This window comes from Folsomia candida, unplaced genomic scaffold, assembly GCF_002217175.1.
Source record: "Folsomia candida strain VU population unplaced genomic scaffold, ASM221717v1 Fcan01_Sc001, whole genome shotgun sequence".
Classification (NCBI taxonomy): Eukaryota; Metazoa; Arthropoda; class Collembola; order Entomobryomorpha; family Isotomidae; genus Folsomia; species Folsomia candida.
In genome coordinates this window covers 15,887,798-15,915,718 of record NW_019091193.1, presented here as the reverse complement: position 1 = coordinate 15,915,718, position 27,921 = coordinate 15,887,798, and the positions used below count along the sequence as shown (strand labels likewise).

The window sequence follows — 27,921 nt, the reverse complement described above, 5'->3', positions numbered from 1 at the left end:
AGCATAATGTATACCTTTTTTCAAATCTACGACTATGTACTCATACCACAACAAGCACCACGACTCATCCTCAACACTTTACAACAACTTTCTTTGCATTATGTACATCCATATGTACATTCCGCCTTCGTATGTATATACGTAAGATGATGACTTTTTAAGCTCCAGTCTGTGCAACATTAGCAAGGCGGACCACATTATTGTGTCAAGTTAATGCATTTAGTTAGGGAGGACTCGTAAGCCAATATGAAAAAGCTGGCTTAAAAATCGTTCGACTGAATCTGAATTCCATTTCCATGCAAGGTTCAACTCAGTAGTGATATCGCATCTCAGAAGTCAACTTGCCAGACATTTACTGGTTGAAGATTGTTAGTTGTGAGTAGTCTACGACATTTAGGAAGAAGAAGAGAGTTCGTTTATTCCTAATAAGAAAGAATATCAACTGGAACCGGACGTATAAGTCTTGTGGGTTTGCTTTAAGTAGTCGCTGAGGTTGGTTTAAGAAAACAAAAATGTGACAAAAGACCATACACAAACTAATTGTTGCAACTTATTGTATCTGATACGCGTTTGGAAGTAGTCGACAGAAAAAATTCAGGTCGTATGCAATTAGTATGTATAATTCTAGTGCAGTTTCACGTTCACCCGTGCCGTGCATAACTTTTGATTATGTCCAGTCATGTAACATAAGAGCCTACCAAAAATCAAACTCTGTTGTCTCATAGTCTCAAATATCTCATCGTCGTCTCGTCTCGTCTCATCTCATCGCATGAGCCAAGCAGTACAATAGTGCAGACTACAAAGGTGTGATGTAGAAATAAGTTGAGACAAAATGAGATACAATAACTTCAGGTTGGGGACTTGGAAGGAATCCAGTCCAAAAATCTGTGAATCTTCCATTAACTCAAGGATGGAAAGGCGGAAGTCATCGTCACGTGCTGGGCGTTTGGTTTCCGTATTAAAGAATTTAACGATTAGTGTGGCGGTGCTATTGTTCGTTTTCTCTAAAAGTTTTCCCTCCGCGCGAGGGAGTATAAGCAGCGAGGGTGGGAGCGGCTCGGGTAGTTTTAATTCTAACAATGGTATTAATACGTTCTTTGGAGGATTTGGGGGAGACACGAACTCGGAGACCAGCAGACCTGAGCAGCACTCATCGGCGTCCTCCTTGTCGTCGTCGTCGAGCAGAGGATCGTCCGCCAACTCTGAAGCCGGAGGAGGAGGAGGTGCTGCTGCTGGTGGACATCGGCATCGTCACCATCACGGGAATGCCTTGCAAACCGCACCTGTTGGAGGGTAATCTTTCCATGACAAAGCTAATTACATTTATCCCAAATGGGCGAAAGCACTTAAGCACTTTTGGTATTTTATATCTATCTTTTGATAATGCACCTGAATCAAACCGAATTTCATCCACCCTGCTGCACCCATTTCTAGATGGTTGTTTCAAAATAAATGCAACTCTGTTTTATGAAAAAAAGCTGATACTGTAGAACGTGTAGTGCGACATGTGTGATCTTGGAATGTGGAAACGTTGTTTAACACAAGTAAATCAGTTTTCAAGGGTGCATTACTTTGATTACATTTTTAGGAAGCTTTATTATATGCTTTTATAGGTCGAGTTTAAATTGTCATAATATCGCAAAACTACGTTATTATAAGACAAAGAGTAGAAAATTATAAATTTAAAGGAAACGAAACTAAACTCATAAACGGGTAAAATTTACTCTTCTTAGAAGATGAAATTGCAAATTAGTTCTGTATAAACGTTGCAGTTTAGATAATAAATAATTGGCCAAATAACTGGGATAATTTGTATTAGCATGTAATTATCTAGAATGCCGTATTGCAGAAATGTATATATAGGTACATATGCCAAGTCGCCGGCCTCAATAAATTTCTGCTCCTGAACTTCAAGCAGACAAATATCAGACGCCATCACTTAGTAGTGAATATTTTATAGCTCACCTTTGACCTGCCAATGACTTACCCTTCCATTACATTTTTATCGTAATATAACAATCCTCCAGAGCAAAAACTGTCCATGGTCAACTTAATTATTAAATGAAAAAGTCTGCGCAACGCTACATACATCCAGAGCAAAACTTGGTGGTGTGGTTATTTTTATTATTAACGCTTTTTTCCTATCTCCAACCACGTTCGGTTTAACTTTGTTCAGTCAGTTTTACAAATTGGAATCAAATAATTTGAATGAGTTGTGTGACACGTAACTCAATAAATTCAGCGTCAACTCGACATTGAGTGATGCGAATGAAGATATTGATGACGACGAAAGCATGCAAAGTGGAAGAAATCAATTAATACATGCCACTTGCATACCGATGTATAGATGAATATTTTGTTCATTAACAACTATATAGGATGACCTCTTATCCTCTCATTAGACTAAAATTTGGTGAAACGGTCTAGGAGGACTATTTAAAAAACCTTATGTACAGTTTTATTTTTCACCAAAATATATTAATATACTTTTATTACAATTTTGTGGGTATTATTCTATGCGAATACATCGACTTGGAAGATCAGGTGTGCCTTCATTCTATTATCAATTAAATCTGGACAGACAATAACTAACAATGCATGCTTGCGTTATTACTGATGTTTACGTGCATGACAAAAGCTCTGAAAATTGGCATTGCAGGAGTGATAGTGTAATAATAAGGAAGACGTACTTAAGATCAATTGAATTATCAATTCCATTAAATCACTCACCCTATAAATCGCATTCCGCGTGCTATGTTTTGATTTGATCGAGTCGGTCTGCATGCATATTTATTTGTGGGCATTGCAATTCAGTAAGTGATTCGTCAAGAGTAAAAAGGTAGTTGATCCGTCTTATTTTAATGGCCAAAAAGTGTGATATCAATATCAATAAATAGCACTCGATCCATACTACTAACTTGTGAGGGAGGTCAATGCTCGAGTTGGCCCAATGCTTTTTTATGCATAGATAAATTGATATACTAAATAGCATTGCGTTGCGTTGCGTTTAATCAAACGTGAACCGAAGCAGTTCCGTGATTTCTTGTTAAATAACTGATCCAGTTCCATAATCAATGGATGCACTTAACTTATGCTCAATGAGGAACTACGTATGTACACCTTGTTTATCGGCTTGCCCAAGATTCCTGTCTGCTGCTGATTCCATTTTAGATTAATAATGCAGCAACGAATAACTAAAGACCCGCATGCTCTTCCGCAATGCATCTCGATTCAAATATGAGCAGATTTCTGTAATTGATGCAACTTAATTTATTGCTGATTTTATTTTGCTTCGTGATTTATAGACCGAACGTATGCAGATCACGAATCAGAACCTATTGCTGCCCAGGCTGGTCGCAAAAATCAGCATCCGGCCTTTGTGTTATTCGTAAGTTTGAGACAAACACAATGCTTACATACATTTATCCAGTAGTAATGTGAATTTGAGTAATATACTAAATACATCTAAACACATAATAGTGTGTTCCTGCTTGCACAAGTCACCTTCCAAGTGACACAGTACAGAATAATACTTATAAATGGCTTAATCTTGTAATTTACGACAGCAATTTGTACCAGAGCATGCGGAGCGGGTCGGTGTGTGAAGCCCAATCTTTGTCTTTGCGACGGAGGTACGATCTCGAACCAATGCCAACAAGGATCTCGAGGTAAATTACTTCACATGAGAACAAATGCTCCTTATTCTTGACTCTTTCATCCCGTTTCGCACATGCAGTTCAATTTTTATTCGGTTATTAATTTCCAAGTGAAATCTTCTGCATATTGTAAATTTACAATTATATATGCATTAAGGGAAATAATTGTGCGTATCGTTTGCATGCGCATATGTACAAAAATATGTATACGCATTTAACTACTTGTTTAGCAAAATCAAACCGGTTGTATGTATTCAGGCATTAGTATGTATCTGTAGCTAAAGGCTAGAAAAAAATACCCCACACATGGAGCATATCGAAACAGGGCATGGAAGATTTATTTCAAGTTGGACAGTTTTATATGTAATAAAACTCAAAATTACACCAATTTGCATGGTTTTAAATAATATATATACTCTCGAGGGAGGTTAATCATGTCATAACAGCAAGTAAGTACAACGGAGAAGAAGAATAAGGTGCGTGATGATATTAAGAAACATTTCCTTCCGCTGCACTTCCAGCAGCACCAGGAAGGAAATTGTTTCACACTCGGTGTCACTGTCAACAATGGGTTAAATATGATGAATGGGACATGACCAGAAGAGATTATTGCACATACGCGTGCACATTGTTTTATTAATCTTATGCCAGGAAACACCATAAATTGTAAATATTAGAATATTCATGAACGTCACAACAACAAAAACGTTCCAACAATGTTGACGATGATACTGTATAGGTACATAATGCCAGAGCATTTAGAATTCAAACTTAACTACTTATGCAATACTCAGATGGAGGAGGACGACTTGGTGGCGGTGGAATTGGAAAAGGCGATGGAAATTCTGGAATTTCCATCCCAGAATCCAGTGGATCCGGTTCTAATGGATGTCAAATTTCATGTCTCAACGGAGCAACATGCATTAATAACAAATGCATTTGCAGAAATGGGTATTCGGGAGAATTCTGTGGAGAAGGTACTTGGTTGATTTTATTTTGAAGCAAAGAAAGGTTTTAGCTTTTGTGTTATGATGGAAATACGTACATATGTACAATTAGTGATTTTATTATTATGTGTTCTTGCTACATTTTCAAATAGCCGTTTGTCGTGAATCTTGTCTCAATGGTGGGCGGTGCATTGGCCCAGATCGATGTGCATGTGTCTACGGATATACTGGTCGGAAATGCGAAGCTGGTAATTTGCATACACAATACAAAGATGTCATAACTCACGTTCATTCGGGCACTGCTTTCACTTTTCACTACATAAAAGTCTTCTAATATGGTGAACATTTTGGAATCCATGCACAGATTACAGAACAGGTCCATGCTTTACAAAAGTCACTGGAAATGTCTGCGGAAGCCAGCTGCAAGGAGTGGTTTGCACTAGGCAACTTTGTTGTGCAACGGTTGGCGTCGCATGGGGTCACCCTTGCGGTTGGTACACAATATATTTACGTCTTTAGTCGTCAGTATCCCACACCTAGTAAAGACATGCAATTTTATAATGGTTGATGAAATTGGATGAAATACAGAACCGTGTCCAGATCACTTGGACTGCGAGCCTGGACACCTAAAAAACATTCACTCCTCACAATGCATTGATATCGGTATAAAATAATATGCATACTTAAATGCTCCAGTTTATGAGATTGAATGTCGAATTATTATGCTTGTGGTTTCCGTCGCCTTCTTTAGACGAATGTGAAGCCATTCCTAACATATGCGAAGGGGGTACATGTAAAAACACTCCAGGAAGTTTTAGATGTGAGGTAATTAATTAATTATTTTTTGAGCCCTTTGCTCTGCGATTTCTTAAAGTTCTTTAATTGCCCCAAATATTTTGTCTTGCTAAATGTTAGTCTTTACTTTTAGTGTCCACCTGGACAAGCACCAAGGGAAGGTGGCTCGGGACCCTGTGAGGATGAAAACGAATGTCTCAAAGGTAATACATAAAACTGTGGTGTCCTTTTTCCTTTCATCCGAAATTTTTGCAAATTTAAATCCGTTGAAATATAGATAATGTGTGTACCGATGGGCGTTGCATTAACACGGAGCAAGGTTACTATTGCATATGTGACAGAGGATTTATTCCAAGTCAGGACAGAAAATTTTGCATAGGTTCGAAAGTCATTAACAATATAAAAATAGTCCAAAAAATCAATAATGATTTCAGGAGAACAAGCAAATCATGGAATCGTTCGATTTAAGTATATATATGATTCTCTGATCTGCTTGTTACGCATACCTCCGCACGTGTGTATCATGTATGTATTAACATTTTGCACTATTTCTGGCATACGTTAAGATGCACGCCAAGGAAATTGTTTTACGTCCGTGTTGCGAGGAATATGTCGAGGCAAGCTCTCCGTGAAGCTGACCAAGCGAGACTGCTGCTGTGGGATGAACATGGGCAAAGGATGGGGCGATGAGAACAACTGCGAAATGTGCCCCACAACGGACAGTGGTAAGCACAATTTTGTTGCCGGACAATTTTTGCGTCCTTTACAAATTAAAAGACTTTATGGGACCCAAGACATTCATAATAATATACTCGTGTATCTACAATATGATATGATGTCTTTTACCTATTAAATATGTATGCACATGGGTACATTTATGTATGTCTTGCAGACTAGAAAGTCAATGGTTTTTTGGAGAAAGGACGATGTTGAACTAATATTTGTTTATTTGGTTAATCTTAGATTCACATAAGCTTTGTGTGGAACCAGGACTTTTAATGCAAATTGATGGTGCGTGATTTATTTTTGCACTTTAACTAATCAGCATATACGTGTACACATGTGCGTATAGAGTCTACGCACATGTACAGACATCTTAAAGAACTTTTTTATGTCCTGCTCATCGTTTTGTACAGAATGCGGCCTTCGTCCAGATATTTGTGGTAAAGGAAAATGTATCGACATTCCTGATGGATACCGCTGTGAATGCGGTAAGAAACCCATGGCACACCTTTCAAGAAATTCCTTCTTTACAAACTCTTAAAAAATGCTGTCGCTGTGAATCGAGATAATCCATGCCCTGAGATGAATAGATTATGTAATTACCAAACATTTTAAATATGTATTCACAGATCCAGGACATATTCAGCGATCTCCAATGGCTCCATGTGAAGATGTAAGTGAACGGTTTATTTTTAGTTCAGATAGCGATAAATTTCAGATATCAAGATATTCAAGTATATTATTAAGTATAACAATGTCCTGGATATGCAGATTGACGAGTGCATTGTTAATCGTCACCAAACAGCTTTATGTCAAGGAGGTAAGTTCGTTTGCTTTGGAAGTAAACCTTAGTCAAACTTGTAAAAGTGTAATGACACATGCATTTGCTACTATGTACCTACATCTCCATGTACGCCATTCTTTCAAATTATATGGAAAAGTAGGTATATAAAATTGACATGTTATTTTTTACTATAAACCATGGCAGGTCGCTGTGTTAATAACATTGGATCTTACACTTGCATATGCCGTGAGTAACTTCATTTTATCATTATACTTAAATTACGAATAGGTTAATTTCATTGTTTGTTTTCATTCCATGCGTATGTAAATACCTAGTTCTCATAGAATATTCTAGTATATAAGTCTAATCTTAATTTTAATTACGGTCCTCAGCACAAGGATTCGATGTCTCGTCTGACGGAAAATTCTGCATTGATGTAAGCAGCACATTGCCCTTTCTTTGAAATAATACACAATCAATTTTATACTTGGTTCTCATTTATTCGCTTCTGGAATATATCTCTCATCTTCCTGATTCTTTGCGTGTTATTTCAGCATGATGAGTGCAGCGAGTCTGGAATGTGTGCAAATGGAATTTGCATCAACAGTGAGTACATCACAATGCAAAACATCACGCAGTTTTCCAGCCACTTGTACCATTGGTTACATTGCGCTACAACTTTCTGTGAATGATTTGTTGCTTTGAAACAGTGGACGCATCTTTCAAATGCACATGCAACGAGGGCTACATCTTGTCTCCCACCGGACACTCCTGCATTGGTATGAAAAACATTTGCATGTACATTTTTAGATGCAAACTCTGATAACTTTCTCCGCTCTCCGTTTGCATCTTCATAAACAAGTCTGCAGCATTGGACAATAGAATATCAATCATTTGTATATATTTATTTATTTATCACGTGCATTCTGAAAACTGATTAATCGCCATCATACTTCACCTTACCAAACATGGAATCCTGGTACATGCAACCATTAATGATTTTTTTTCTGTAAAAGATCAAAACGAATGTCTCGAGAACCCCCGCATTTGTCTCTCTGGAAGATGTGAAAACAGTGAGTCGTTGCAAATGTCATAATGATTTATAATGATTTACTATGGGTTTGCAAACATGGTGTCGTCTTAATCATTCATCTTCCTTTCTTGCATGCATGCAGCCCCTGGATCCTACAAATGCGGTCAGTTGATTTTTCATAATTATGATCTTGCACTATGCAAACTACAGACGCACATGTTTCATTATGCATTTTTTCAGTCTGTTCGGAAGGATTTACACCTACGTTTGACCAGGCCTTTTGTGTCGATGTATGACAAGTGTCGTTGTTGCGTAGAATGAACAAGAGTATGAATTTATCATTGTTTTGTTTAAATAGAAAAATGAGTGTGCGGAAACAGGAATGTGCAGCCATGGCCGTTGTGTTAATCTGGATGGAAGTTTCAAATGTGTTGTAAGATTAAGTTACACCTTGTTGAATAATATTACGTTTTCCATTATATGTTGTATGCGGATCTGTCCATTCGTGTTTGTTATTTCCATTGCAAACTAACCTTTAAATGACTTAATTTCTTAGTGCAACCCAGGCTATAAATTAGGACCTACAGGGAAACATTGTGTTGATTTAAATGAATGTGACCAGCACGTTTGTCAAGGTGGTCAATGTTTTAACGAAATCGGTAAGTTCCGTTTCGTGCAGTTATTTAGACACATATCTGATTATCATCGATTCTGTTTAATTGTGCATATAAATAAAATCATTTATAGGAAGTTTTAAATGCGAATGCTTTGCTGGACTAGTCTTGGGCCCTGATGGTCGCACTTGTTTAGGTTTTAACATTTTACAATCCTTAGGATGACCATTGCCATATGTAGTAATACTGCTTATTATTGTTTTTAGACACACAGAAAGATCTTTGTTTCAAATCATACAGAGATGGTTTGTGTTTGGAACCATCACTGCTTCCCGTTCCAAAATCAACGTGAGATTTTATCCTGTTTTTGGTTCTTCATTTAATTTTAATATTTCTCAAATTGCAATAGTATTATTTACATATCTCGTTGAAGCTTCCATAGGGGCCACACCTTAAATATGTTATGTTGTGTTGTTGAACGGGAGATGGACCCTACAGAAGCTTCAAGACGATATGAAATATAAGTCATACTTTTCATGATAAAACAGTAGCGGAACCATGAAATTGTTTAACTGAACTATGTTCATTTTCAAACTATAATACTTGAACATTTTCAAAAACAGGTGTTGTTGTTTTGGAGTTGGGTCCGTCATGGGGTGGGGGACCCCTTGTCGTTCCTGTCCTTTGCAAGGAACTGCTGACTATGACATGCTTTGTCCTCATGGAACAGGCATGACTCACACCGGAGATGGTTAGCAAACCATTAGAACATTTGATCCCGAACTTAAAAAGCACACAATTTACAACATTCTATTTATATTATTTTTGATAATTTTCGCAGACATTAATGAATGTGGTCAGTTGATTTTCGTAATTATGATCCTGAAATATGCAAATTAATGGGGACGTACATTTCATATATCTCACATACAGCCCAAAATCCAAACATTTGTACCAACGGTGCATGTGAAAACTTGGTGGGAACCTACCGATGCATTTGTGGTACGAATATTACATGCTAATTATTACGCATTTGCAATATTTGCAATCTAGATTCATATTGCAGATCGCGGATATCAAGTCGATTCCACTGGAAAACTGTGTTTAGATGTATTTTACTTCACAGTACGGCATGACTTTAAGATACATATTTAGTGAATTTAATGTTTTAGGTCAATGAATGTGAAATGGACGACTTGATTTGCGGTGGTGGTCTGTGTAAAAATAAAATCGGCAGCTTTCAGGTACATATGTCCATAGATATGTCTGAAATAGATATGTAGATATTGCATACAATTGATCTCTTGATTATAAAGTGTAAATTAATACAACTTACTACCTTTTAGTGCATTTGCCCGGTGGGTACTCAGTATGATCCTCGCACTCAAGTGTGTCAGGATATTGGTAAGTTAGCTCAATATTTATTGAGATTTTTAAGCGTAATTATCTTGAACTTCAAGACTTGAAGTTCATAGTTTGGTCTATTATGCTATTTTTCAGACGAATGTATTGATTCGAGCCAAGAGGTTTGCACAAACGGCAGATGCAAAAATACGCAAGGTATGCGACTATTATCTATGTGCTGGTATTCATATAATGAATTCTAGAGATACGTAAAGGTTTTGTTGATTAGGCTCTTTTGACTGTGACTGTTTTGATGGGTTTATATTGGATCCGACCGGAAGATTTTGCATTGGTAGTAACATAAGACCTACGAAAGGACACTAATATCAATATGTAATAATTATATAGTCAGAGAATTATTTCCTGTGTAGATAACAGAAGGGGCAATTGTTGGACGAAGGTCGTTGGTGGAAAATGCGAAGGGAATCTGAGACTGCCCATGCTGAGAGAAGAATGTTGCTGCTCCATCGGCGTTGGGAAAGCATGGGGATCACCTTGTTCCGTCTGCGATCCGACGCTTTGTGAGTGCCAACCAGGGTTTGCGAAGGTATGTGCAATAAATTCCGAAAAGTTGAAGCATTCTTTCTCCAAACGTCTAAATCAAGTAGTATAAGTACATAAACAGGGACAATCATAATTGTGCTAATATTACAGGTTGATGGAAAAGCGTGCACCGATATTGGTACATGCAAATTTATGACAATGAAAAATATGTACAAAGAAATATGAATAGATGAATTTCAAGTAAATCTACCCCTTCAATTCTAGACGAGTGTGCCATGAATCCAGGGATTTGTTTGGGTGGGGGGACCTGTGTTAACACGGAAGGTTCATTTACGTGCAGGTTAATTCCACTTGCATACAATATGAAAAGATGCATGTGTTTGTGGTACTGCATTACTAATAAATTACAATTATATATGTGTACAGTTGTCCTCCTGGCTTACAATTGGAGGAGGGAGGAACAAAGTGCATTGACAGACGCGAAGAACATTGTTACATGCATATCAAGCACGGTGTTTGCCAGCGACCTTTGGAAGGGTACTTTTTGAGAGCCGATTGCTGCTGCACAGGTATTTTCGTCTATTTTACATGTTTATTCTTATTAAGTACAATCAATCCGTCACCCACATGTGAAAATAAATTAGAATAAAATGAATGAATTCCAGTTGGCAAAGGGTGGGGACGCGACTGTTTGCCATGTCCACGACCTGGCAGTGAAGCAATGCAACAACTCTGTCCCCGAGGACCAGGGTCTATTGGTCAAAAAGATGGTTCGTGTCTCGAGTATCCAAATTGCTCCTAGAAATACATTCTTAATTAAAGCTCGATTTGACTTAATTTCCAGTTAACGAATGTGCCTTAATTCCAAATTTATGTGAAAATGGACGCTGTCGAAATGGTAAGTGAATGTCGAAATGGTAAGTGAATGTCGAAATAATGATGCACCCCACACTGTCGAAATGGTCCGTTTCTCAATTTTTCGCTTAATTGTGTACAATTGACTGATGATTTGTTGTATTATGCTGTAGTCGTTGGATCGTTTACTTGCCGATGTCACCAAGGGTTTTCTTTAGATGAAGATGGAATAAAGTGCATTGGTATGAACCTGAAATATATTCACGCACAAAAATAACAAGTTTTTTATATACAGAGGGCGTAATATAAAATTTAAAAATGTGTTTTTGGTTTCAGATCTCGGTAACAATGAGTTTACATATTTCATATCGTAATCATAATTATGTTTATAATAAGAAAATTTTATTTCTAATAATTTTCAAGACGAATGCTCAATCATGCCAGGTGTTTGTGGGAATGGTATGCTTGTACATTTAATCAAAATAATTATGCAAATCCGTGGAATCAAAGTCGCTCTGAGACTATGATCAATAAATAAATCAGGAAAATGTGAAACTTGTTTGATTCTTTTGCAGGGACATGTAGAAATTTGCCTGGAAGTTTCGCTTGTGATTGTGAGGACGGTTTTGAATCTTCAATGATGATGCAAACGTGCATGGGTATAGTTTATTATTTTTTGATGGTTGTATGTATCTAGTAGAATAATTAATAATAATTCTTAAATAATTCTTATATAAAAATTATAATTGTTTACAGACAAGAACGAGTGCCAATTAACTCCCGGATTGTGTAAAGGCGGCAGATGTCTGAATGGTACTGAAATAACAAATTAATGAGCCATTGTGTAACTTGTTTTTATCCTAATTTTGTTTTTGACGTTGATTCAGTTCCTGGTAGCTTTAGTTGCATCTGTCCTCCAGGACTTGAATTGACTCCGGATCAGAGAGAATGCAAAGACATTGTTCGTACACGTCCACATCATTATTTTTAAATTGAAACTATGCTTGAAATTAGTCTTGTCTCGATTTGCACTTATAGGACGAGTGTTCTAGAACAAGTGGAATATGTTCTAATGGGGTATGCGAAAATCAGTTGGGCACGTATCAATGCGGGTAAGCAGGGGGAATCCTTGTAACTAAATGATAGTTTATGAGAGTTGACATTGTCAACTTTGTAATGAAATGACAATGGTTTTATTAGTTTAAGGAGTATAAACCAGATTAATGAAATTAGTCAAAAAGACTATTATTTAAGAATATGCAATATTTGTTTTTTATAATTCTTTAAGCTGCAATGATGGCTACCGTCAAATCGGGAATAATCGTGCTCATTGTGAAGGTAGGTTAATTAGTCATACTTACAAGGGACACTCACGACCTGTCGTTTGAGTCCAGGGTACCCACTATGTTTTTCAGAATCTACTAGGACCCCAGATGAAGGATTCATTCATATTTCCGTGTAAAACTCATATTTGGCGCCATGGCGTGGCGCCAAATTCGCCAAATTTGCATGTTTTTATTTTTGAAACCGCTATAACTTTTGAAAACCTGTACGGATTTTCAAAATTTTTGGCAAAAATCATGACAAGGAGTTCAACTTTCGTATCCAGTGAAATTTTTTCCAAAATTATCACTTTTAACTTTTCGCAAAATTTCGTAATTTTCTTATAAACGGGGGTTCGTCGAAAAAATGCTAAAAATATTTCAAAAATTAGAAATTTTTTATTTTTATTTTTTTCTCAAAAATTTCAACTTTTGTGATCATTTTAAGTATAAAATTTTGAAAATCCGACATAAACTGCAAAAGTTATGGGGGTTTGAAACTGGTCGAAAATGCAAATTTTGAAGTTTGGCGCCACGCCATGGCGCCAAATATGAGTTTTACACGGAAATATGAATGAATCCTTCATCTGGGGTCCTAGTAGATTCTAAAAAACATAATGGGTACCCTGGACTCAAACGACAGGTCATGAGTGTCCCTTGTTAGCCAGAGTTCCATGTTTTCGTCTAACGTTATGTAATGTTTTATTTTAAATTAACTCGCAGATATTAACGAATGTGAGGTTAATAACGGTCAATGTGATTCTATTTGTCTAAATACTCCTGGTGGTCATTCATGCGCTTGTTTGCCTGGATATATGGTAAGTAAAGTATACCTGTGTCACCTTAACATCGCATATCGTACTATACATAGGAATTATTTACTTTGACTTTATTATGTAATGTTGGTTGGTTCCATCAAATTTTGATGATCAAAATTACATGCATTGAATCATGTCGAATGCAAAACATCGTCTTTATTGTTCTAGACTTATGCATTCTTTCTTTCAATGTAGCTACTCATGGATGGAAGAACCTGTGTAGGTAAGAGACGAATTTGGTTCATAAGCATGTAAAACCTACTGTGTGCAGTCTTGTTATATAGCTCGAGTCAAAGTTATCAAACTATACTATTCATAAACCTTGAAAATGTTCCCATAATCCAGCATGCAAAATTTCCGTTTTTTCGACCAATTTCAAAAACCAGTCCTGCTGGGTGCATCTCGCAAAAGTATTTGACATTAAATTCTTTAGTCTGCCTTTAGTACCCATGCCCTTGATACTGAATTTCAGCTTTTGTCAACTAATTTCAAAAAGGTGGTGATCACCCAGGTCTATCCCCCTGGCATGAAATCCTAAAATTTACTTTATATTTCTTAATCTGGTCGAATCCTATAGTTTCATGCAAAAGACCATTTTCGAAAATCAGTGGGGGGTCACCTACTGCCCCCCCCCAAAAAAACTAATTTCAACCTTATGACGGTATATTTCCGGTTTAGTACGCATATCTGTATGACCAATTCCCCAATGTCAGCTTCTGCGACCATTTGGAAAATTCTGCACCAACGATCTCACACGATCTTTATGACCCTCTTTACTCCTCATCTGTCCAATACTACATGTAGCGTATGCCAAATTTCAAGTCGATAAGAAGAGTTTAACGGCAGTTACGACGAGATAGACAGACGGACATGATGGTTCCATAAGCCTTGACTCCGGCTAAAAACTCATTCTCTGTTGCTTGCACATTTTTTGATTTTTGATTGCCAATATCCGTTATGGAGTAATGTTTAGGCGTTGTGTGGCGATTTCTGAAGATGACAACCTGAACCTTCACGTGTTCGTTTTCTTTTTTATTACTCTAGATGCTGATGAATGTAACGACAACCGAATTTGCAATGGTGGCAAATGTAAGAATATCCCCGGAAGCTATTCTTGCGAGTGCACTGCTGGACTAATGCCCTCGCCCGATGGGTCAACTTGCTTAGGTAATTATTTAGTGCGCCCACGCCTCATAAAGAACCATCCAATAACATGCACGTACATGCATATGCAGATGTAGACGAGTGCAGAGCTGACCCTGGAGTTTGTGGACCTGGGCGTTGCGATAATTCAGTAATAATAAGTTACCAAGAAGTTTAGCGCTTTACATATTTAGTTCATAAAAAATCATAAACTGTACATTAATCCCTCTTACAGGTTGGATCATTTGTATGTTTGTGTGGTAAGTCTCCACTTCAAAATGAAATTATGCATATTTTTTACTGTCAATTTGACACGAAATATTCGTGAGCAAAAGTTATCAATAGTTTCTTATGAGTTCAGATACTAACTTAAAATGTGATTTTAAGGTCCACAAATTCATAAATATTCATAAATCATAATTTTAATTTAATTTAATTTATTCATACAATAAGGCACTCTACTATGTAGGACATTGCACCTCAAGGATACATTCACATTACGAAGTATAAAATAAGTATAAATAAATAATAAATAATTTTAGATGATGGATTCTCCGTCCGCCCAGAACTGGGCCCATCTTGCATTGATGAAGATGAGTGCCTGATGGGAAACTATATTTGTTCTCACAATGCAGAATGCATTAACACCGAAGTAAATTTTAATCACTTTCGCCACGTGTGTATGGATGGATTGAACATTGATTAAATGACATTTACATGTTAAGGGGTCGCATGATTGTCGGTGTCTGGATGGTTTCAGTGGGGATGGAACTGTGTGTCGCGACATTAATGGTAAATCTTGTTTGCACATACATTTACTAGATTTGTCTGGCATAATAAGTACGATGAATGGACTTTAGTTTAGATGAAAGCAAATGATATATTATGTAATTAAGCTGATTAATCATTTATATATAAATATATTTCATTTGAATTGTACTGAATTCCTTTAGAGTGTCAAGTCAACAATGGAGGTTGTCATCAGGATGCTCAATGTATCAATACTGACGGTTCTTTCCGCGTTAGTAATAATAAGTAACGATTACATATATTTAATGTGATTATATAAGGATTTTATACAATTTCAGTGTGCTTGTGACCCTGGATTTGAAGGAGATGGAATCAACTGTCTGGACATTGGTACATGATCAACTGGACATGTTCATGTTTTTTTTACAAAATATCGAAATTGAAATATATAAATGAATTAATTCGATGCAGATGAGTGTTCAAACAATCCCAATTTGTGCGATAACGGCCAATGCTTGAACCATCCAGGATCTTTCCGTTGTGAGGTAGTTCAAAGTTCATGTATTTATTAAAACTACATATAAACTTGATTGAGTAATGATTTTGTTAATTGTTTTTATTTTTCCAATTCAGTGTGACATGGGTTTTATGTAAGTCTAATTACAAAAAGTTAATTTTTTCAATTAATCGTCCCATTGTAATGTGTAAAATGACAGATAATTTTGCATTCATTGCAAATATTTATAATGGTCTGGCTATTAATAATAGGAACCCTGATGATGACGATCATTCCTGCACAGGTTATTGCATATTTATTTACTACTTCTTTCACCTTTTAAAATTTTTATGGTGACAATAAGTCAATAATCTATTCGTTTTTTGTTCTTCAAATACTTTAGACATCAATGAGTGCGATATGTTTCACCAACTTTGTGTTTTTGGGCGTTGTGAAAAGTAGGACCATTCATACATAGCTTCTTTATTAAATGTATTGGAACAAAGCTACTAAAGGTCAATCGTTATTTAGTATTCATGGAATGTTCCGCTGCGTGTGCAATAAAGGATATCAACTCGATCCTTCTGGAGGTAAGAACAATAATTGATAATTTGCATTTTCAATTTTTTAAATGATTAATGCTGCTTTATTTGAACCACATTTCGAAATTTTGGGTAGGAAATTGCACTGATGTAAGTATACGTACAGTTGTACATATAGATTCTATCACTATGAAAGGGTTGCTTTATTGCATACAAGTGTTTCATACGTATTTTCAGATAAACGAGTGTGAAAATCCTCATTCTTGTCTTTACGGAACTTGCATAAAGTAATGATTTAATTAAACAATTTGTGACTTCGTATACTATTAATACATCAGTGGTTTTGTAATTGTCTGTAATAATTTCTTATGTCTAGCACTCCTGGAGGATTCACATGTTCATGTAATTTTTATAACTTATGTATTTATTTCCTGTTTTACCGCGAAAGAATTATGTCTTTAACAAAATTTTTGCACAGGTCCTCCGTACTATGAATTAACTGAAGCTGGAAATGCTTGCGTTGGTTAGTGCAGACATTATGTGTGCGAAATGGATGCCATTTAATTCTATGCTTAAATGTTTGATGATAGACAGACGAAAAAGCCAATGCTACCTGGACACGGGGGATGACTTTCCAAGAGGAAGACGACCTGGTCAGTTTGGGCGAAGAGAATGTGCTCGTCCAATTGGAGATCTCATGACCCGTGCAACCTGTTGTTGCTCAGTTGGTTCACTTTGGGGTATAACTATTTCTGCTAAAACAGAGCTATTTTCATTAAGAAAATTCAAATTATTCAGTTTATTTTAAAAACAATTAAAATTTAGAAATCTGTGTCTATGTTACACTTACATTACAAAAATTACAATAACTTACAACAGGTCCTTTATGTGAAGCTTGCCCTACAGCAGGATCTGACGAGTACAATACTCTTTGCCCCGGTGGCAACGGGTTCAGGCCGAATGGACAAACAGTAAGTGTTAATGTGTTAAATATTTAGAGTCGAAACGATTAATGTTTGTACATTTTGCAGACCGTTCTTGAAGATGTTGAAGGTAACTTTTGCATGCACAAATATGACGCATCCAATATACATATTTATAATTCTTAAAAATTTCAGAATGTTCTGAACTATCGCTGATTTGTACTCATGGGAAGTGCACAAACACATTTGGCAGCTTTATGTGTGATTGCGATGCTGGTTATAGATTGGATGTGTCAAAAGCCATGTGCATAGGTTAGCCTAATTTAAAACTTTTATTTCCAGCTAGTAGTTCGATTTTATTTAAATTTACATATTACACTAATAAATATTTATATAGACAGGAATGAATGTATCGAGCAACCTGATGCTTGTGGGGTATGTACGTTATAAATTACATAATGAGCTAAAATAATCGTTAGGCAAGGCATATGTAATGCACATATGCAGATAGAAATTCAGTGCATTAATCAATTGTAAATTTCTTCAAATGAACCCTACTTACACATGAATCAATTACAAACCAGGTCAATCTCTATTTACCGAAGGCAGTAATCATAGTACATCAACTGAAATCTATATAAATAATTCAATTTCTATCTCAGGAAACCAAATTTACTATCAATTTGTTGTGGGTGTCCACTATTTTCTTCTGTGTTTGAGCTTTGACCACCGTTCTCTCTTAATCCAAGTGAGGTCATGTTAATTTCGAGCAAATGTTAAAACTACCATGAGAGTGGCCGAGTCCGTAGCAAATAAGGCAGTCTGAAGTCAAAACTGGCTTCAAATTCGATCGTACTTTTTACTCAACTTTTACTTCCAGGTTGGTCACTGTATCAACGAAATCGGAGGATATCACTGCATAGTAAGTAAAAACTTGGTACATTAATATGCAAATCCCAAAATGCTAATAGGCAACACAAGAAGGATACTTCTAATAGACTTTAGTGACTCTTTGGCATATCTATTAAGAGAATAGTAAAAAGCCCCCAGTGATTAAACTCCATGAACCTGCTTTGCACCCCCACACCCGATGCAAGAGGTGAAAACAATTGAACTCCTCACTTTTAGTCTAGGCAAAAAATTCAGCTTTGATCTAATTTTTGAAATTATCACCATTCCTACTTACAATTAGATAGTTGTGATATTTTTCTTTGATACTTGTCACTAATCTAATTTTTAGAAATTTTAAAATATCTTGAAAAACTGATATTGATATTGGGTATCATATCACAGTTATCCAAAATTACTATAAGGTGCAAGAATTTATAAAATCAGATAAAAATCAGGTTAACATGCAGAAATGAGTGGTAAATGCACTTTTGACGCATATCTATTATGGTCAAAGGGGATATGAATCTCGAAATATAGTCGCCTCAGAAAGTTTGGAAGTAGTTTTTTTCTATACATGACCAATCTAGTTTCCATACGTGAGTGTATTACTTGCGTATATATTACAATTATGATTATTTTCTTTTCATGCAAAAGTGCCCAGAGGGTTACATGTTACTTCCCAGCGAACGTAAGCATTTGAAGTTTTAACGGATTACTTATTTCTTGTGAAAGTTCACTGCGATGTTTATATTGGTGATAGGAGAATGTGTTGACATGAGAAAGGAGCCATGCTATATGGACTTCAATACAACAACTCTCCAATGCGGTCATCCCATGTCATCTCGACAAACAAAAATGTTGTGCTGTTGTTCGATGGGGTAAGTTAATATTTCATTAGGAAATTCATTTCGGAAGTGAGACAGCTCAAATTCTTTAAAAATATTAGCTGACAGAACTGCATTGACAGAGCTGAATTCTTAAACTTTACAACATAATCAAAAAGTTTCAAGTTTTGTAGGTTTTGAGGTAATTAAGTTAGATGAAATACGTAACTGGAAGTGGTGATGACTCTAGAACAGACTGCTGACTATTACATACTGCGTACTTCTTATGCAAAAACAAATGCTTGATGATAAACATTTTTAATGAACCCAATAGGGCTGCATGGGGAGATGCGTGCTTGCCATGTCCTGCTCCTGCTTCAGGTGTGCCTGGTTAAAAAATATTTTTAAACGTCTCTGTTGCTAATGAAATTACTCTGAGTAGCTGAATACACGTCATTGTGTGGGCTGCGACCAGGACAGATTGTTAATCCTATGACAGGTCAACCAGAGGAAAGTAAGTACCCAGTTATGTATGACATGACAGTATCCCAAGATCACTCACCACTCAACGAAAGGTGTGTTGGCGGTGTTAATAATAATGTCTTTTGTTTCTCTGACAGTTGACGAATGTTCATTAGTGCCCAATATGTGCGGCAAAGGCGTTTGTGTCAATACTCCTACGTCTTTTCGGTGCGATTGTAGGCTGGGTTTCGTTTATGATGAAGTTGCCCATACGTGCGTAGGTACGTTTCTTTCAGCCCCAGCATAAAGCTAAGTACATCTCTGGCTGTACTTTTTTTCGTTAAACTATTTATACTGTGACCAGCTAGAATGTATTCACAAGCATTTTCTGAAACATACTCTTTTGCGACACATTTTTCTGTGTAATGTGATATTGATGCAGGAATCCATGAATTCGTTCATGGTGGAAGCATAATTTTTACTTTGATTTAAACATGAAAGCTAATTACTGGGTGTACCTTTGCATATTAAAGGTGCTTCAAATGTGCATTGATTTTTCAATTATGATCTTATGTAGATTATATGCATGTTTTGTGTCCATATGTATATACTTTATTTAAATACGTAGATATGTTTCTGAAATTAGTAATATGTAATCCGTATTTAAGATTTCAAGTCGTATAAACCTTTCACCCCACAGATATCGATGAATGCAATTCCGGGGTGTCAAATGTACCGTGTAGAGGAATAGGTTGGCCTGACATTCATTATCATATTGAAATATAAAATATGGCGGATCTGAGAGTTAATTGCATGCAATTGTAGATTGCTTTCGTGGTGGAAACCCATGCCAAGGAAATGCCGTATGTGTTAATATCCCTGGATCATTTGAATGTCGCTGTCCGTCAGGTAACCCACTAAATTAATTCGCCTAAATGCAATTATATATGTCTGGTCAAGCAAACCCAAAAAAAGGTAAAAATAAAGTGACCAGTAATTTTTAAACTGGTAGAGCTTGAAAATTTGAGATGAAAATTTGGAAATTTGAGATGCGATTTTGTAATTATTCATCGTTTCGGGTTATTATGTGTAAATTAGCTCCTTTATCCAGCAATTTTAATATTAATTATACTTATTAAAGTTTGCCAGGAGAAGCTCCATACGTCAATGATGTGCTTAATTAGCAAAGCTTACAATTAGTCTCAAATTACGTATTTACCAGTTTTGACTTTTGGTTCAGAGGGGTACAGACTTGACCACAGTCAACGAGGATGCCAGGATATCAATGAGTGCAATGAGCGGATCGGTATTTGCAGTAATGGAGAATGTAAAAATTTTCAAGGCAGTTTCCAGTGTCAGGTAAGCGTCATAATGCCAATATTTGTTTCAAACTAGGATCAGCCCCTAGAAGTTTAGGTTAGGTTAGAAACTCTTTGTTCAGCAACCTGCAGATTTTTGTTCTATTCTAGTGTCGTCCGGGTTTTATGCTCACCCCAACGCGAGATTCTTGTATTGACGTATGTACCCTATTGTAGATACCTAGTTTCATAACTCATGATCACTCTTTGTATCCATAATCATTCGTTTGTTAAAAGATTGACGAGTGTCAGAGAAATCCCAACATGTGCTCAAATAATGGAACTTGTGTAAATATTTTGGGTAAGTATCAATAAATAAAGATTTAATATTATCTTACCGTTTGGCTATATCCACAGGTTCCCACAAGTGTCTTTGCAAACCAGGCTTCAAGCTGAGTTCAAATAATGATTGTGAAGATGTAATTTTTCTAACGTGCTTAAAAATAAGTCCTGCTAAATCCTTGGGCATTTGTCGGACTGTTTTTTATTAACTTTTAGATGGACGAATGCCAAATGATGCTTTCTCATGCTTGTCGACATGGACGTTGCATAAACTTACCTGGCTCCTTCACATGTCAATGTATGGGTGTACAGACGCACTGATTCCTTTAGTATCTACTGACTCACTTCGGATTGGTGTCTTAATATTCCTTTAACTATTTCACAAAACAGGTGCTGAAGGATACACGCTTACCTCGGACGGTCAAAATTGTCGTGACGTAAACGAATGTGATGAGGTGGGTGAAAGTACATACATCCACCTGGACTTCAGTAATAAGCTTCGATCTGTATAATTACCTGGTGCCTCTTATTTGTTAGATTCCAAATACTTGCCCCAAGCCAGCCCGCTGCCAAAACGTCATGGGTTCACATATGTGTACATGTCCTCCGGGTTTTGAGTTGTCATCGGATGGAAATTACTGTAGAGGTGTTGCGTATATATCAATTATAAAATGAGAATGATCAATTGCTAATTAGCGCATGTTTTGTCAGATCTCAATGAATGCCAAATAAACTCAAATTTATGTTCCGACGGAGTTTGTATTAACACGGATGGAGGGTTCGTCTGTCAATGTAAGCAAAACGTACATTGCTACCATGTGTCATGAATGATTTTAATTAGAAAATTGTTACAACGCTACTCGACAATCTCAGGTCCTGAAAATTATGTCCTCAGCTCTGACGGGAAGAAGTGTGTTGATATAAGGCAGGATCTTTGTTATGACAGCTTTTTGGGAGGTATATATCTCGTATCAAACATTCTGATTCAAAACATTACTCGAATTATAAACAAAATTGCCATGCTTCAATTTAGTCATATCTAACATCATTAACTTGTATTATATTATTTAAAATTGGTATTGGTATAGGTTCTTTTGGTCGTGGAGTATGTAGTAAATCGAGACGCGGATATGTTTCAAGAATGACATGCTGCTGTACTGGAGGTAAGGATTCATGCTGTCCAGTTATAAGCCAATTTCGAAAATAATGACACAAATTGTGTCACATTATGCTAGTCTCACTCCTCAGTCACACGTGGTTGCATTAATTAATATTTAGCAAATCTAGTTATATTTATTTAAAACCAGGTAAGGCATGGGGATCGTCTTGCGAATCCTGCCCAGCCATTGGAACAAGTAAGATTTGGCAATATGATTGAATATCAAAGTACTGATGTTTGTAAAAAATATTTACTGATTTACTGAAAAAAATTTACTGATTAATGTGTTGCAGGGGAGTTCAAAAAATTATGTCCTGACGGGATTGGAAGGTATGCACGTAGACTAATAAAATTAACAAGTATTGTATTTTTAGAAAATGTTCATAGGAGCGTGTTAGTTAGTATTATGACATTTCCTAAAATTAAAAGTTGATTATTTTTCCTTATGTTATTTCTGTAGAGGGGAATCTGGACAAGATTTGGACGAGTGTTCCGTGATGCCCGACGTGTGCCAAGGAGGTAGACACGTACATTTAAATAGCATTTTAAAAGGGCCCCTGTTTCATCTCAATGTTCTTATTTCAGGTGAATGTGTTAACAGTGACGGTAGTTTCCGTTGTGAGGTAAGGCTTCTCAAATAATATTTTATGTTTTCTGAGGAACGTATTTATGTGACACTAAATATTTACCAATCAAATCGTCTTATAGTGTCCTCAGGGATACAAGCTCGATTCTAGTGGTGACAAATGTGTGGGTAAGAGTGCTTGCAAATTATGAATTTATAACGTCATTCAATTATCATGATCAATTTATTCTCCTAACATATTTTTTTCCAAGATGAGAATGAGTGTGCGTTGTGTAGTGGGGCAGATAGAACAAATTGGTAAGGCTCGAGTGCAAATAATTTTAAGGAACATGCAATATGTGATTTGTCATGCAATTGGTAAAATGGTTGCAGTACCAATGTCTGTGGAAATGGGACCTGCTTTAATGTGGAAGGTGGATTTGAATGTGGTGGGTTCCATTAAAAAGCTGCTGAATATTCTTTAAAAAAAATAGAAACGTAGTAGAGGCGAGCTGAACTGCAAAAATAATATGAGCACGCTTATGTTTATGTGTAGACTGCAATGATGGATTTGCGCCAGGCCCTAACCAAGTGTGCGAAGATATTGACGAATGCAGAGAAAGGAGTCACCAGTGCGCATTCAGATGTCATAACACTGTTGGTGGATATCGTTGTACATGTACGTAACGTACTAATTTAGGGCTCGCTAACTTTTTTCTACTCAAATTCATGCAATGAATAAACTATCTCTAGGCCCTTTTGGATTTGTTTTGGCACCGGATGGAAAACATTGTACAGATCTTGATGAATGTAGCACTCCTGTTCACAACTGCAAATTTATGTGCAAAAACCTTATTGGTTCATTCGCCTGTTTGTGCTCAGAGGGCTATGAGCAGGTACGCTAATTAGGATTTTATAATGAAAATAACTATTCTGATGATGATACAAATGTCCAATGAACGGATTTCAAATCAAAGATAGGTTCTGGCGACGACTGTAGAGATATTAATGAATGTGCTGCTCCAGGTTTGAATATATGTCGATAATTCTTAGCATGTTCCATCATATGTATTATAAAGTCATTGCAATCAAATTTTCAACTTTCCTCTGTTTAGGAGGTTTGTGTCAAAATGGACGATGTATAAACTTACCTGGGTCGTTCCGTTGTGAATGTTTTGAGGGGTTCGAGCCGTCCCAAGATTATTCGAAATGCATTGGTACCTTTACTTTGACAAATGTTTTATATCGAATCGAACATCATTATGTAAACATAATGTAAGATCATTTTCGAATTTTACTAGTACTTGATTTTGTTCCTCATTATAGACAGGAGGCAGGGATCCTGTTACAGACAATTAGTGGGCGGAAGGTGCGTCAGCCGAGAATCTTCTTCTCTGGCACACACAACGAAGGCTGACTGTTGTTGCACACGTATGTATTTTATATTTATTCATTGAAACAAATCAGCTACCCAAATTCGTATAAAAATCAATTGTAATAAAATGAATGAATTACAGTTGGCGTGGCTTGGGGGCTGGGTGACAGATGCGACCGGTAACATTCTTTTACTCTTAAATCTGCTGCACTGGGAAGCATTTAAAAATATAACTTGATTTTTAACAAGGTGTCCTCAACAAGGGACTCCATTGTATAAAGAACTTTGTCTAGAGTCTGGGTATTCAGTGGATGGTTCAGGTTGTAAATTATTGCTCGGAATGACTACATAATGATAAATATATACTGTTGAACGGGGTAAACTGAGCTATCAGCTATCTTTTTCTCTCTCTCATTAGATCTCAATGAATGTGAAATCATATCTGACCTTTGTAAGCATGGGACATGTGTCAATAGTAAGAAAACTATTTTCAGATCTTGTGTTATTACAGCTTCATTATTCTTCGATTTGAGATGTTGTAAATAAGTTTAAATAAATTTTATATATTTTCGTTAGCACTGGGCTCGTTTCGTTGTATTTGTGGTATGTTAACCATTTTACTATTTATTTATGCAATTTTACAAAATATGGATGAGTTCAATTTTTAAGATATTTATGATAATGGTTAATAATCAACGATAATTTTCTAATTAATTATTAACTTCTTCTTTATAGGCAAAGGATTCAAAGTAGATCCTTCTGGAGTTCACTGCTTGGGTAAGTCATCTACATTATGATTTTACCATGTTGAAATAAGCCGTGAATTATAGAAAAGTAATGCACCAAATACTATACACGGGTTCTCTTATTTTATTTTTACAGATGTCAATGAGTGTGACTTGACTCCAAAGGTTTGTCAACATAATTGTGAAAATACGGTGGGATCATTTTTCTGTCTCTGCAACACTGGTTTCACGCTAAGCAGCGATGGGGTTACTTGCAAGGACGTAATAACAATGCACATTATTCAGTTATGCATAACACTTTTGTGTGCACTATATTCTGGAATCATGCATTATTGTGTTATTTGTGTTGCAGATAGATGAATGTGCGACTGGACGTCACGGATGCCAACGAAAGGACGAATGTGTCAACACTCAAGGCTCGTACCAGTGTTTGTGTAGCAAAGGATTTTCTCAAGTGGGTGACCAGTGTTTGGGTACGGACTTACGATAATGCTTGATGTGGGGAAAATGAGACGAATATTTTCTGTTGCTTTACATGTGAATGGGTGCACAGATGTCAATGAATGTGACCAAGTTGGAGTATGTCCTCCACCTGGAACCTGCATCAATACCATGGGTAGCTTCAAATGCATAGTAGGTGACTTTTTTCTGACATTTTAAAGAAGATGAGTGTGATGAGTGGAAGCAATTTTGGAAATTGGTTTGATTTGATGTAGTGCCCACGCGGATTTACCACAGACTCGTCGGGCCAAACGTGCCTCGATAAAGGTTGGTTGTGTGATGATCATTTCGTGTTCAGCAGGGTGAATATTTTAAGGCTTGACCTAGGATTGATGATTTTGCAGATGAATGTACCGATGATGGAAAGGCGGACGATGCAAGATGTCAACATGGATGTGTCAATATTTTTGGCTCCTATCGATGCTCATGTGCTGATGGCTATTCGCAACATTATTATCACAACCAATGTGTCGATACAAATGAGGTACATGATACTAGTGGTCGCAGAGGCATGGGGACAGAGGGACAATGTCCCCACGGTTATTCGATGCCCCCATCATCTCTTCCCCTATTCTAAAATGCCCCCAGATATCTCCGTGGCCATTTCATAATACACAACTTAAATAATACCCAATGGATAGGAGAAGCTGTTTCTTGACAATGCAGCACAAGCATATAATTATGCAACCTAATCAAACAAATTCATTTGTGTCAGTGTGAAGAAGGTGCCTGTGGTGGTGCTGGTTGTCAGAATACACAAGGCTCATTCGTCTGTTCATGCCCTCCGGGATTCCAGTTTGACAATGGGATGTTGATCTGTGTCCAGGTTTAAAATTGCGTTACTTAATTTCCTTGTTAGTTTTTATGATGAAGGGGAAATGAAAACGTTAACATGACCAAATTTTATACGTTATCATGTCAAGATGAGTGGAAGTTGTGTCGGGAGTCCGTGCCAATTCGGATGCAGCCCTCACGGTCAGGATGGTTTCGTTTGTGGATGCCCACATGGCTATCATCGCATTGGACAAGGACATTGTTTGAACACAATTACTCCCCCAGCCTATGGTGGTTATGACATTGAAGATCCTCTCAGCAGCTCGGAAAACAGCGATCGATTCATATCAACAGAGGGCTGCTTTTCTTGCAAGGTGATATTTTCTTGCACAATAGCATTAAGATGTACATTGAACGCACATTTTGTAATAAAAACAATCTATATATCTGTAAAAGGTTGGAGCCTCCAGTAGATCTGGGCGTGGTCGTCGATCAGCAGAAAACCTGGAGACCAATGTAACAAATTTGGTTTTAACGCAACATCACAAAAATGAGATTAACGACCAACTGATCCTCATGGTGCCAATTGAACGTACGAGAGCTCGATATAGGATTTTAAAACTCCAACCATCGTTGAAACACATGGTCAGCCACATAAAAAATAATTATTTAAAAATACTCGCAACTTATGCCTTGATCTCATTCACTTTACAGAGTGCCATGAGATACGTCATAATAAAAGGAAATGAACACAACTTGTTTGAGGTGACTCGTGAATCGCCAGTGGGACTTCACTTTAAGAAAAAAATCAGTGTACCACGAACCTATGACTTAACTATAGTAGGATATAGTAGAGATCCTCAATATTACCATTTCAGCCGAAAGGATCCGTTTACGCTTAGACTCAGATTAATTATAACAAATTAGTGGGTTTCTTTATGTTTAGCCGAGTATTTCCTTGTTAATAATGTAATCTGCTACATGCAAACTTTCGCTGCCATTTTTCTAATGTCCATCTTGAAACGAGTTCCCAAATTCATAGTTACAAATCTGTTAAACTGCCATTTTTCTTATATCATTATCATATTTACAAAATACAATAATAATTAGTACGTCATATGTAAGTGCATATATTTATGAATAGAAACAATGAAATGAAATTAATCTCAATACTAAAATAAAACTAACAAGTAGTCAGCGAGCTTTAATACTGCTGAGTGGGTACTTTACATATTTAGTGTTTTATTAATATTTTAATATACAACAAATAACTATTTTATTTGGTAGCTATCATGCCTATGTTTTTTTCAGAGAATACAAATTCAATGTATGTATATATGTTGTATGTATATATTTGAATGCATATTTTACCTTTGACTTTAAGACAAATAAAAGTGCAAAAATGTTTGTTATTATTACAAAATGCAAAATTGTCAGTTGCATTATTAATTGAATCTAAATTTTGATAAATCCTGAAATCTATGAAATAAATCCCATGTGGCATATATGTACTGCACGCAAGTTGTGTATTCCAAAGTTGACAATAAATACACAGATTTTTCTTCCGAAAGTTGCCACTATTGACAAAAGGCTTCGGTTTGAGGAGTTTTCACCCACGCGATATATTACGAGGTCTGAATGCTATTCCCACACTTTCACCAACAACAAAAGACCG

The 27,921-nt window shown here is 36.5% G+C and overlaps 1 protein-coding gene across 2 annotated transcripts; it reads left to right on the top strand.

Annotated features, from left to right (window-relative positions):
* The first annotated feature begins 305 nt into the window (after window positions 1-305).
* LOC110843097 (fibrillin-2) lies at window positions 306-27,670 on the top strand. Of its 2 annotated transcripts, XM_022089020.2 has the most exons (115): window positions 310-1,293; window positions 3,306-3,388; window positions 3,567-3,668; window positions 4,451-4,633; window positions 4,756-4,851; window positions 4,968-5,093; window positions 5,192-5,266; window positions 5,355-5,428; window positions 5,532-5,601; window positions 5,676-5,777; window positions 5,965-6,123; window positions 6,362-6,409; window positions 6,535-6,609; window positions 6,751-6,794; window positions 6,893-6,941; window positions 7,110-7,151; window positions 7,298-7,341; window positions 7,460-7,511; window positions 7,616-7,684; window positions 7,922-7,978; window positions 8,081-8,101; window positions 8,179-8,228; window positions 8,297-8,371; window positions 8,495-8,597; window positions 8,686-8,748; window positions 8,819-8,900; window positions 9,176-9,303; window positions 9,394-9,408; window positions 9,486-9,554; window positions 9,619-9,662; window positions 9,725-9,796; window positions 9,899-9,956; window positions 10,053-10,112; window positions 10,186-10,248; window positions 10,328-10,503; window positions 10,611-10,638; window positions 10,725-10,800; window positions 10,887-11,029; window positions 11,126-11,230; window positions 11,305-11,358; window positions 11,489-11,557; window positions 11,652-11,657; window positions 11,739-11,774; window positions 11,891-11,974; window positions 12,072-12,128; window positions 12,203-12,276; window positions 12,354-12,427; window positions 12,604-12,653; window positions 13,361-13,455; window positions 13,651-13,678; window positions 14,500-14,622; window positions 14,691-14,749; window positions 14,834-14,858; window positions 15,141-15,250; window positions 15,324-15,390; window positions 15,552-15,619; window positions 15,687-15,738; window positions 15,820-15,893; window positions 15,982-15,998; window positions 16,117-16,148; window positions 16,248-16,302; window positions 16,376-16,434; window positions 16,523-16,536; window positions 16,624-16,673; window positions 16,763-16,788; window positions 16,865-16,909; window positions 16,977-17,126; window positions 17,266-17,357; window positions 17,418-17,439; window positions 17,505-17,621; window positions 17,707-17,744; window positions 18,190-18,231; window positions 18,855-18,888; window positions 18,961-19,078; window positions 19,359-19,405; window positions 19,467-19,538; window positions 19,645-19,767; window positions 20,187-20,237; window positions 20,312-20,395; window positions 20,727-20,845; window positions 20,956-21,003; window positions 21,082-21,145; window positions 21,202-21,263; window positions 21,343-21,424; window positions 21,517-21,581; window positions 21,664-21,772; window positions 21,838-21,918; window positions 22,000-22,083; window positions 22,215-22,289; window positions 22,434-22,481; window positions 22,579-22,615; window positions 22,746-22,804; window positions 22,871-22,908; window positions 22,994-23,039; window positions 23,123-23,168; window positions 23,244-23,299; window positions 23,407-23,529; window positions 23,604-23,746; window positions 23,828-23,876; window positions 23,966-24,067; window positions 24,177-24,281; window positions 24,368-24,404; window positions 24,475-24,545; window positions 24,644-24,700; window positions 24,802-24,828; window positions 24,961-25,002; window positions 25,108-25,232; window positions 25,324-25,444; window positions 25,525-25,604; window positions 25,688-25,739; window positions 25,817-25,956; window positions 26,188-26,298; window positions 26,396-26,620; window positions 26,703-26,891; window positions 26,961-27,670. In XM_022089020.2, the coding sequence occupies exons 1-115, from the start codon at window positions 833-835 to the stop codon at window positions 27,171-27,173; spliced, it is 9,066 nt and encodes a 3,021-aa protein (XP_021944712.1). In that variant the 5' UTR covers window positions 310-832; the 3' UTR covers window positions 27,174-27,670. The 2 variants fall into 2 exon arrangements, with proteins under 2 accessions (XP_035710508.1, XP_021944712.1); XM_035854615.1 differs by lacking the exons at window positions 26,188-26,298; window positions 26,396-26,620; window positions 26,703-26,891; window positions 26,961-27,670 and having other exon boundaries at window positions 306-1,293; window positions 25,525-25,608.
* Window positions 27,671-27,921: the final 251 nt, after the last annotated feature.

Bases quoted from the DNA above. Each gene is read 5' to 3' on its own strand.
- LOC110843097 (XM_022089020.2), top strand. From the start codon at position 833: ATGAGATACAATAACTTCAGGTTGGGGACTTGGAAGGAATCCAGTCCA. The intron at 15,391-15,551 runs GTAAATCTTGTT...GAATTCCTTTAG, and splicing joins TGTGTGTCGCGACATTAATG to AGTGTCAAGTCAACAATGGA. The intron at 17,127-17,265 runs GTATAACTATTT...AACTTACAACAG, and splicing joins CTCAGTTGGTTCACTTTGGG to GTCCTTTATGTGAAGCTTGC.